We start from the raw sequence: 11,561 nt of genomic DNA on the forward strand, positions 1-11,561 counted from the left end.
TCCTGTCAGGGCCCCGTTACGCTTAAATCAGGGGAGGAAAAACAAAAAATAAAAGAATGCTCTAACAGCACTTTAATGGCTTTCAAACTGTGTTAACCCAGATTATGCAAGGATTTTCTATTAGAATTACTTGAAAAACTAATGGAAATTGAGATTGTATATGTTTTCCTTAAGAAGAGGAACCCCTGAAATAAGTTAGCACACACATCTGGGCCAGGTGTTGTTTCCTAATCAATGACTTTATGATCGGTGGAGGTGGTTAAAAGAGATGAAGCCAGACAACTCATACCAAAAAGAGATCAGAGGCTCATAGTTATAATCTGACAATATCAAGTTTTAATAATTACTGGCCCCTTCACTCTCAAGTTGCAAATTATTATTTAGTGATTTTTCATCTGGATAAACACATTTAGGTGGTACTGTAAATAAGAGGCTGAGGAGGAAATTTCCACAGCTCTACACTTGCCTCTGAGATCTGATTCAATATAGTGTTAGCATTTAAGGAGTAAGCCAAAGGGTCCACTTCAATAACTCCTACACCAGTGAATAAAAAGCTGCCCTTGTTTAAATGAAAATTCAAGATCACTAGCATAGTCTATGTCAGGGCACATATGAACTACACAAATCTCATGCTTTCGACCCTCGTCTTCAAGTCCCAAAACTGGAATAAAACCAGATAAACGCCTGAGGAACCACTTCACACCCCAAACACGTGCAAACTTTGTTCAAAAGAACACTTTACTGCCAAAATGGAGTTGGCAGAAGTTTGGAGCCAAGGCCCCCAGGCTGCATGATTTGCTGGCACCAGAGAGCTTAAAAATCTTAACATAATACTGCTGAGTTTGAGTTCTCTACCAATTTGCTTGAGACTCCTTCCCCAAATTTGACCTGAGAAAGATGAAAGCTGCCATCAAGAAAGACTTTATTAAGACTTATCCTCTATCCAGAAATAATTTAATTATTTTAATGGTCTTACCTCTATATTCTTTGATGGTTGTGTTTATGCTGTAAATCTAATGCAGTCTATTTTGCAATGCATGTAAATTCAATTTTGTTCGGTTGCTTGATAAAGGGGCACAGGGAGAAATAAATTAGTTATGACGAAGTTCTATTTAGAAAACATTTGCTCCAAATAACCCCCATATATCACAGTTTATTACCCTCAAAAACGTGAGACAAATTAAGATACAGAATATCTGTAAATTGCTATTATTTTACATTTGGTTTAGCTTGTTTTCTCACTTCTCTGAGTGATCATATCCTTTGTATATGAACAATTTAGGAAGTGAGGAAAGAAACCAAGAAGAGTTCTTCTCTTCCACAAGTTTCAACAATAAGGTCCTATTGGAGATCTTTATAAGTTTGATCAATTTAATGAGGAAAAACTGCACTTAATTTTTATTAATTGTACTTAGAATATTGGCAAATATACAACTAGCAACTTTAACATTGTAAATGCTTGATAAATATGCAGTATTGAGAAACTATGGCTTGCTTTGGAAGATTGTCTTTGCTATGTTTCAATAAGAGATCAGGTTTACAGTAAAGATGCTTGCTTCTCATATAGATTTTAAAAAGGCTTTTTTGGGGGAAAACTTTCTTTTTTTTTTTTCCCTCAGTACCTCCATGTATTTTAATAATTTCTCTGAAAGTCTATTTTCCCTCTTGTAGAAATTCCTAAGTATTCCAATTCTCAGCTATGATTTCCTATTTTCACTGGCTTCTAATCTCCACAAGATATATAGTTGGAAACATTTGAGACAAAACATTCTTTAGGATATCAAGTTGCAGAAGAGTGTAGTTTAAAAGATATTATATAGTAGTGCTGCCACCTAAAGATGAGGTGAATAAAGAAGCAATTCAAAAGAAATGACCTTTCATTCTTAAACCTGGCTCAAACATTTTCTCACCTCTAACTAGGGATTAATAAACATTTTGTTGTTAGTATGGAAATTGCTTTTTTTCACAGTAACTTAGTGCTGAGTTGCAATTTTCTATGGCAAAAAATTTCAAGCTTAAATTTAAAAACTTTTAAGAGTCTCTATGATTTGGGGGTCTCCAGGAATGCCTCCCCGATATGTTTCTCTCAGACTGTAGGCACTGCCTACCATACATGGGGATTGGCGGGGCATCAAGATACCTGGAAGTAAACATTTAAGGGATTTCCGGTTTAGTGGATAAAGTAGGTGATAATAGAGCCATGGTGTTTCCATCAGTAACAGACTCCTTCAACTGTGAACTAACATTTTTGCAACTCAATTTACTCATCTATAAAGTGAGGTTAATTTCACTTTGCTTTACTTGCCTTGTACGTTAACTAGATAAGCTTCTTGGAAAAGGTCCTATTATAAGTGAGATTAAAAGTCTACTGTTGTCCGGTTCAAAACCCTGGGCTTGCCTGGTCAAGGCACATATGGAAGTTGATGCTTCCTGTTCCTCCCCCCTCCCCTCTCTATAATGAATAAATAAAATCTAAAAAAAAAAATAAACATACACAAAAAAGTCTACTATTGTCCAATAAAAGTGTATTTTAAGGTATATTGCTAAGTAACTTCAAAATAAAATACAGTCAAAGTTAAGACAATGACTAAGTTTTCCTAAATCACAGATTGACTTCTCTGAGATTAAAATGATAAAAGATGGTACGAGCAGTTCTCTTGTGCAGCCAATAATTTTTTAACTGAAATTAAAGGTGTTCTACGTGCGCAGTGCTGCAGAATGGAGATGTGACACCATACAAAGCGAGGAAAAAAAAGTTGCCATGCACCAAAAATCTTCTTAAACTTCGGTAAGATTTCAGAACAACGCTTAAAAGACATTTTATAGTTCTGCTTTTCAATTTCTGCATAGCAATTCATGAAAATTAACTCGCCCCTTTTACTTTTTCCTTCTCAACCCAAGGACGCATAAATAATATTTATCAGAGTTTTGTCCTTAGTCACAGTCCCTCAAAGGGGCCCACTTTCACCTACACTGCGTGGGAGGCTGGGCAGCAACCCCACGCTTCCTGTCAAGGACTCCTGGGGCTAGAGCCTGAACGTGGTCTGGCCACTTTCTTATTTATGCTAATTCTGCTGTTCTATCCCCTCTTGGTGGGCGTCTGAAAGCCAAGGTGAGACCCTCGGGAGAAAAAGGCCCACTGCCTCCTGCGAGATGAGGGCGGAACGAGGGCCGGAGGGGGGAGGCGGGGAGGGTGACGCGGTGGTAGCAGCACCAACTACGACGCTGAGGGCCCTAAGTTAGAGCTGACGCAGGCCCTATAGGGCTCTATTCCCGCCTGAGCTTGGCTTCGGCCTTCAAAGCCCAAAGAGGGATAAGTCCTCCAGGGGCCGCTACCGGCAGCGAGTGGAGGAAATGCGGGCAGAGGCCACAGGCAGCCCCCTCCTCAGACGCGCCTCAAGGCCTGGGCCGCTGACTGTGGACGCGCCAACAGCGGAGGGGGCGCGCGCACGCGCGAGATGTGGGCGGAGGGAGCGCGCTCGACTGTCGCCGCCGCGGCAACTAAAACGGAGGGACGCGAGGGCGGAGGGCGCGAGCCACGGATGAGGGGGTGGGGAATGGTGGGTAGCGCGGAGCGCGCGCTGACGTCGCCCGGAGTCACGCACGGAGCGCCGGGTTACGCGCCGACGTCTGGCTGCCACGACTTGCCGTCTGCGGCGGCGGCGGCGGCGGCGACGAGCGGATCCCGCAGGGGAAGGAGGAGGAGGAGGAGGAGGGAGAGCCAAGGGGGCTGTGAGTGAGCGGGAGAAGCAGGGTGTGAGCAGGGCTCGCCCGCGGGAGGGAGAACGAGCGAGAGCCGAGCCAGCCATCCGAGCCGCCTCCTCCTCCTCCCCTCGGCGTCCCGCCCCCGCCTGCCAGCCCGCCCTCCTCCCTCCACAGCCAGCAGAGCTCGAGTGAGGCGCAGCTCGGCTCGCGCCGCTGTCCAGGGCAGGTGTGCGCGCGCGCGCGCGCCCCCTCCTCCACTCCCCCTCTTCCTCGCGCCTGCCTAGCGCGCGCCCTCCCTCACCTGCGGCAGGACAGCGCCCGCCCGCCTGGGTAAGCCCCTCGCGACCTTTTCTGCTGCCACTGCCACAGCTCGAGGTGCCGCCCACCCTGTTTCTCTAATAGCCCTCTTGCGCCCCAGGAATAATTACTGTACCGTTGTAGGCATTCCCGCACCCTCCCTCCGGGGACCCTGGTAGTGCAGCAACGCCCCCCCCCCCTTCCGTAGCGCACGAACGAACTCCCTCCCTCCCACCTCCAAAAAAGAACAAAATCACACGCCCCTTAAGAGAAAGAAGACAATCTTACCTCCGCAGGCGCTGGAGACCACCTATGATGCCGTTTGCTTAGCAATCCCTAAGCCCCATTTTCCCTGGCCACCTTCGCCTGGGGCCTGGGACAGTGCGCCAAACGTGGCCGACACTCCCTGCACAGCAACCCTAGCAGGAGGGGAGAGGAAGGAGGGTTCTAGGCTCCACTACTAAACCCTCCTCTCCTGTGTTCAATCTCCCCCCGCCCCCCCCCCCCCCCCCCGCAATACATACACCCGTCTAGGATGCGTTGTAAAAATAAAGAATGATACATTGATGCTGATATCGCAGACGAAGCCAGGCCTGAGGATGGGTGGCCCGGGCAAGGCATTTTTGCTGCCCCGCTGAACTATCAGCTCAACAGCCTCTTCTGCCTTTGTCCAGAGGCAAAAGGAATGGTTGTGAAGCCGGAGGGGCTTCCCTTTGAGCGACAGTGGGTCCCAGAAGCGGCTGAGATGTCGGTAGAAGGTACCCCTCCACAGACACACAAATATATCTGCCTTCAGCCTGAACTTGGATAGAAAAAGAGAAAGGCCCAAGAGACCGACTGGGGCAACTTTCTTGGGTTCATTGCTGGCTACTCCCGAATAAATGCCACCTTAATTTCGCTGTCTCTGTGGACCCTCTTGAAGGTTCTAATTCGTTCTTATCAGCGCCCCTTACGTTTATGTCGGACCAGTCGCTTTGAGGCAGCTTTCTGCAGTGGTGTTTATGTTTGTGTCGCGCGTCCTTGGAAGGGAGGTCCCTGTAGTTTACAATAGGCTAAATTCGGTTTGACATCTTTTGGTAGACTGTCAGAGAAGAAAAGGAATTTTTTGATTACCTGAAGACCCTCCTACTGTTCCCCTCTCAAACTGACGTTTGCGAATTGCGGCTTTTAAAATTGGAGTGTTGGCTAGTGTGTGGAGAGAGTTGCTGATTTCATTCCTTTGGGTACTAGTAAAACCATTTAAGTGTCAGCCGGAAGAGAGAGGGCTGTTGATATTTGCATCGGTTCTGTTTGGACCTTTTGGGTGCATAAAATGTCGGATTTTCTGAAAATTTTTATCGAATTTAGAATGTGTGGTATGTTTATTTAACTCTTCTGTAAATGCTTAAGATGAAAACATTTTGTGAAATGTGGAGATTCTATCACATGGATTGTTCTCTTCAGATTTTAAATGTTTAATTCATATCTTTAACCCTAAACATTAAAATAGCATTGAAGAGGCATAATTTTAAAGTTCAGATGAGATATGGAGAGAGGACATACATTTTTTTAAATGATTGGGGAAATACTATTACTATTAGTCTTTGTTGTCATTAAATGTTAAGATCTACTTGAGAGTTTCCTATTTTTCTGGTAGATAGCCTTGAGAAGAAGTGGACAATTCCTCTACTTTAAACATTTGCAGTACAACATTCCAGTTAGTTTTAGTGATTTGGGTATTGAAGATAATTGTCTGGTTTAAGATAGTCATTTAACCTAAGCAGCAGTTGAAAACTCAAGTTTTAATGTTCTTGTTCTTTTTTATTTTGGAAATCTGCGATTTTGTGAAATATTAATCAGCATATTGTTTCTATTAGAAACTATAATCAAAAGGGTTTTTTGCCCAGAAATAGATTCCCTCTCTCCAAGTTTATTTTATAAATGTGTTAGTTTTTCACTTTTAAAAACCAAATTTGAATTGGTTATTTCAAGAATCACCTGTAATTCAGGTGGAAGAAAATTGAGGCTTTTTTTTTCATTCTTGTTCTACCTAATGTCTGTTTCACTTGTAAACAATTTTTTGTTGGTAAGAGTTTGTTAAAGACATGGAGATAATGGGGTTAAAAATAAAGCAATCTCTATTCTCTCCAAAATGTGTGTGTAGTGTTAATAAAAGTACAAGAAATCTAGAGACACTTATTTTTTAAAATGTAAAGGAATTTAGAAAGGGAATATTTTATGATTCTTTTTATTAACATGGCTATTTTGTTGCATATTAATATATTTCGTTTTCACTTTGTCTTTTCTACATTGCATAGAAATTATAATTTTAATTTTACAAGTATTTGTTTTAAAATTACATATTCAAATAGCAAGACACTAAAACTGGCTTTTCATTTACCAAGTGAGTATATTGTTTAGGTAGTTAACAAATGGTTAGAAGTCATTTTAAATCCACAAATTTTCTAATGAATTTTCAATGTTAGGGTGCAAATATAACTTTGAAATTCTGTTTAACGTTCTAAACTTTTTGTTTTAAGACTTTATCTGAGTCAATATTCATTTCTCTCAGGCTTCCTTTTTAGGGCTACTGTGTTCTATAGCCAAAGGAAAGCTATCTTTGACACCCCCCACCCCCACCCCTCACCCGGCTAACCAAAAGCCCAGGCTTACAGGCTTATCCTGAAATTAACTCTCTTGTTAGAGTAGTGAAAAATGTACTAAATATACATTTTATCATTAAATTATTTCGGAAAAGGCATTTTTACTCCTATTTGCTTTTTAGGTACATTTAAAAAGTAGGCAAGAATCTAGTTTATAATAGCAGAAATTTTATACATATATAATAAATAGTATAAAATAAGTAAGTACATGTTTATGCGGAGAGATCCAGGTCTCAGTCGTTTGATAATTTGAGCTTAAAATTCCCAGTTTAGGAGTACAAATGATATTTAACTTCTGTTTTGTCTAGAAACTTCATCAGTTGCCTCTGTACTGGGGATCTAAGAACTCGATTGCTGGTGACACTTTTTCAGAAAATCAGAGCAGTCCCAAACTAAAACTGCTTCAGAACCCCTGGACATAATTGTTTGGGACAGAGGGCAAGAAATTTAGATTCCAAAGGTGGTCCAAGAAGGCTGGCAATTTAAAGTCCTAGTTTTTTGTCCTGGGGGAAGCGATCATTAGTATGGAAGAATGGCGGGGACCAACAGGCGCGTGCCCCCTCATTGCAATCCCATTGGGCTTGCTGCTTCTTTGAGCTCTCTTCAGCGGATAAAGTCTTGGTATGGCGCGCGATAAACCCTTGAAGAAGAGCAGCGGCTCTTCTGGATCGAACTTCTACAGAGCTTAGGCTCAGTTTACAAGTGGGACCGTGATGCCCTGCAGGGTTTTGTGCGGAGACCCTGCCACTCAGCTTTTGCCTCCCTGTTTGGGGCCGGGGTCTATCCAGGGTCCTGATCGCTGCTGCGGGAACCTAGAGGAGCATCCGCTTCTTTCCACATGCATTTTTTGTGTGTGTGGTGCGAAGTGCGCTAACAGTTTGTAAGTCCCTTTCCCGACATGAGAGGAGTGCAGAAAACCAGCACTGAAAGGGTACTATGTGGTACTGGAAGATGTGACCCCAAACTAAGGGGAAGTTCTTTATGGTGCTCAAAGCCTGTATTTCTACCTTTTAGTGGGCCTCCCCGTTAGAGAGTCATTTCAAAGACTACTGAACCGGTGGATGATTCTAGAGCTGGCTCAGAGGGCTACCCCAATTTGCTCTTCGGTAGCCAGGGTGCTTTGCCTTGTTTCTTCCTTTTTAACGGGAGTAGCAACGTCAGAGCAGAGCTGAAGTATCTAATGCTGGGTAGAATGGGGCCCTTCTAAGAGAAAAAGGAAGCTGTGAATACTTAGCAGGCAGGTTTGCCCAGGATGTAATGAGAAATATTAGGGGGCTTTGAAGGCTCAGGTATTGACAAGGCTTATGCCTTGGACTGGTCTGGGTTCCTTGATTATTAGTTCTCTTTTTAACCCTCCCTTTTCTAGGAAGCTTGGGCAACCATGTACTCAGCTGTCTCTGGAGCTAAGAGTGAGGGAGGCAAGTCTCCTTACTTTGGAGGTTGGAGGATGTTCAATGGAAATGGAACCCATAGATGGGATAGGCAAACTCTTCTCAGGATGGAGGCAGTGATCCAGCTTGAGAAAGTCAGGAATAGGGCTGCGATGTCTGTATCCTCTGAACCCCCTGTAGAAGGTTATGGGGATAATGTAGGGGGTCCTCTGAAGATAGGCCTTAGCTTTCCCATAGCTGTTAGGACTGCTGACTGTGGTGAGATAGTTATGAGCATTTGTTACATATCTAGGAGAGAGAAAATAGGCCTTATATTATGCCTCAAATATAGGAAAAGAAAAATCAATGATTTCGGAGACCAGCGACAGACCCTTTAGCTGTCACTGTCCAGACTCATTGGTTAACTAATGGTCGGTAACCTAGCTGTCTGCCTAAAAATCAGCGATCATTTAATGTTTTGCTTTTTGAGAGATGGGGGCTCTCCTTGACACTTAGGAGTTTCTAACAGGGGTGAAATGGATGAGTGAACCTGCGTTAATGAATCCCGTAAGGAACTGCGTTTCCCAGGAAATTCCTGGCATTTTTAGCTCGTGAATATCCTAAAGCCTGCTTGGTTTTCTCCTCCGTTCTGGGTCCTTCCAGAGAGGAAGAAGAGGGGCTGAATCCTCGGCAGGGCCTGCTTCATCCGCAGAGCTGGCTGGCAACCCAGGCTGGGCTCAGCTCTGAGCAGGGTTGCCCCCCTTCCCCAAATCTCGGAAGGAGGAGGGGGAGGCAGGCAGACAGTCTTGGTCCCAAAGGGGACTGGTTGAAGGTTTTTGGGTGAGTGTGGGTTTTCCTTTTTTTATTGTTGCTTGAGGGGGAAGAGCAGAGCCAACGGGAACTGGCATTGCGGGCATCCCGGCCCTGGTGCTGCGGCCGTCCTCTGCTCAGCTCCCCCCCCCCCACCCCCCGCCGGTGAGTGTGCCCGCCCGACTGTGCGGGGCTGCGGTTAGGGGGAGGGGGGAGCGGGATCATCTGAGGCCAGAGCCGCTGCGCTGGGAGGGGGAGCGGCGGGAGTGAGGGGAGGGACCGGCTAGGTGTCTGCTGCTCCGCGCCACTGCTGCCGGTGCCCCAACCTCATCCCTGGCAGCCCCTTCTGCAGCTAAGGGTTACTGCCGCACCACCTCTCCTCTTCCTCACCCACCGCTGCGGCCAGGGCTCTGCGGTAGGAGACAGCCCAGCCAGGCGGCGTGTGGGCCGTTCTAGGTTTGGGTCTGGGTCTTTTAGGGGCCGGCATGGGAGGGGGTGGTGTGACTTGGTGTCCCTCTCTGCAGCGGGCTCAGCTGTGCTGCGCAGGCCCCTGCCCCCACATTCTTTCTTTGGGGGTCACTGGGAAGCAGGGCTCAGGACCGCTCCCTGTGCTTATAGTAGGGCAGCCCTCTTTTCTCACCTCTAGTCCCCCAACTCCCCGGGCCAAGGCTGCCCAGGGTCTGGCCAACAGCGACAGTCACAGTGGTGGCAGCGGCAGCTGCGACGACGCAGCGAGTCCTGCCCCCCCCCCTCCCAGCCAGGGTGTGGGGTGAGGGCTAGTGGGTGGGCGCCGCCTGGCGGGCGGGCGGAAGGGGGCTGGCATTGGGGAGGGGGCACAGGTCACGTGCCTGGCGGGAGGGTGGGCGCGTACAGTAGGGCGTCCTGCTACTGTACTGGGGAGTCAGTGCCCTGTTACCGGGTCTCGTCTGTCTCGTCTCTCCCGCAGATCTCGCGAGAGTGGCTGACTGGCTGTGGGGGTTGCGGCGGCAGCAGGCGGAGCCGGGGAGGGAAAGCAGCGGCGGCTGAGGCGACTGAGGCGGCGGCGGGCGGAGCGGCAGGCGGCGGCGGCGGCGAGGCGGCGGAGCGCAGCATCATGGCGGACCGAGACAGCGGCAGCGAGCAGGGTGGTGCGGCGCTGGGCTCGGGCGGCTCCCTGGGGCACCCGGGCTCAGGCTCGGGCTCCGGCGGGGGCGGAGGTGGCGGCGGGGGCGGCGGCGGCAGTGGCGGCGGCGGCGGGGCCCCTGGGGGGCTGCAGCACGAGACGCAGGAGCTGGCCTCCAAGCGAGTGGACATCCAGAACAAGCGCTTCTACCTGGACGTGAAGCAGAACGCCAAGGGCCGCTTCCTGAAGATCGCTGAGGTGGGCGCGGGCGGCAACAAGAGCCGCCTCACTCTCTCCATGTCAGTGGCCGTGGAGTTCCGCGACTACCTGGGCGACTTCATCGAGCACTACGCGCAGCTGGGCCCCAGCCAGCCCCCCGACCTGGCCCAGGCGCAGGACGAGCCGCGCCGGGCGCTTAAGAGTGAGTTCCTGGTGCGCGAGAACCGCAAGTACTACATGGATCTCAAGGAGAACCAGCGCGGCCGCTTCCTGCGCATCCGCCAGACGGTCAATCGGGGGCCCGGCCTGGGCTCCACGCAGGGCCAGACCATAGCACTGCCCGCACAGGGGCTCATCGAGTTCCGCGACGCTCTGGCCAAGCTCATCGACGACTACGGAGTGGAGGAGGAGCCGGCCGAGCTGCCCGAGGGCACCTCCTTGACTGTGGACAACAAGCGCTTTTTCTTCGATGTGGGCTCCAACAAGTACGGCGTGTTTATGCGAGTAAGCGAGGTGAAGCCCACCTACCGCAACTCCATCACCGTGCCCTACAAGGTGTGGGCCAAGTTCGGACACACCTTCTGCAAATACTCGGAGGAGATGAAGAAGATTCAAGAGAAGCAGAGGGAGAAGCGAGCTGCATGTGAGCAACTCCACCAGCAGCAGCAACAGCAGCAGGAGGAGACCGCCGCTGCCACCCTGCTACTGCAGGGTGAAGAAGAAGGAGAAGAAGATTGATCAAACTGAATGGAAAAAAACCCCACACACATGCACACACACACACACACACACACACACACAGTCACACACACAGAAAATATACTGTAAAGAAAGAGAGAAAAGAAAAAGTAAAAAAGTAAAAAAAAAACAAACAAAAAACAAAAAAAAAAACCCCAAGGGAGCACCACCCACAGAACCTGCACCAACTGACAGTTTCTCTTCTTGACTTGCCACCCATCGCTGGATGTTGTCCACTTTATCCACCATATAAAACAGTAAGCAGCTGCTAAAACAAAAAAAAAATACAAAAAGTAATAACATTATATGAACTGTGTTTCCTACTTGATTAAAAAATATAAAGAACTGAGTGTTTATTTCCCTAATTAACCAAGAACTTTTGTACACGTTTAAGCTATTATTATTAAAAGTGTTTGCAAAATGGTCAAGATTATAATATTGCTGAATTATATAAAAGTCCTTTTCATGTTGAGCTAACATTTGACTTTAGCACAAAAAAGAGATATTTTAGAACACGTAAAATAATATTTTTAGTTTTTCTCATTTTGTTACCAAATTTCAAACCTTACATGGAGGTTATTATAGTATATTTGACACCCTATATACCTGTGATTAGAGATGTGTATATATATGAGGGCTAGGCATGCTGTGTGTCTGAGCTTTGTCTAAATGTTATGC

At 47.2% G+C, this 11,561-nt stretch overlaps 1 protein-coding gene across 3 annotated transcripts; it reads left to right on the forward strand.

Annotated features, from left to right (window-relative positions):
- The first annotated feature begins 3,093 nt into the window (after nucleotides 1-3,093).
- PURA (purine rich element binding protein A) lies at nucleotides 3,094-11,306 on the forward strand. Of its 3 annotated transcripts, none has more exons than XM_066342135.1 (2): nucleotides 3,094-3,112; nucleotides 9,771-11,306. In XM_066342135.1, the coding sequence occupies exon 2, from the start codon at nucleotides 9,918-9,920 to the stop codon at nucleotides 10,881-10,883; it is 966 nt and encodes a 321-aa protein (XP_066198232.1). In that variant the 5' UTR covers nucleotides 3,094-3,112; nucleotides 9,771-9,917; the 3' UTR covers nucleotides 10,884-11,306. The 3 variants fall into 3 exon arrangements, with proteins under 3 accessions (XP_066198232.1, XP_066198231.1, XP_066198233.1); XM_066342134.1 differs by lacking the exon at nucleotides 3,094-3,112 and adding an exon at nucleotides 3,601-4,035; XM_066342136.1 differs by lacking the exon at nucleotides 3,094-3,112 and adding an exon at nucleotides 9,098-9,239.
- The last annotated feature ends 255 nt before the right edge of the window (nucleotides 11,307-11,561 follow it).

The sequence above is a fragment of the Saccopteryx leptura genome, chromosome 6 (assembly GCF_036850995.1).
Source record: "Saccopteryx leptura isolate mSacLep1 chromosome 6, mSacLep1_pri_phased_curated, whole genome shotgun sequence".
Taxonomy (NCBI): Eukaryota; Metazoa; Chordata; class Mammalia; order Chiroptera; family Emballonuridae; genus Saccopteryx; species Saccopteryx leptura.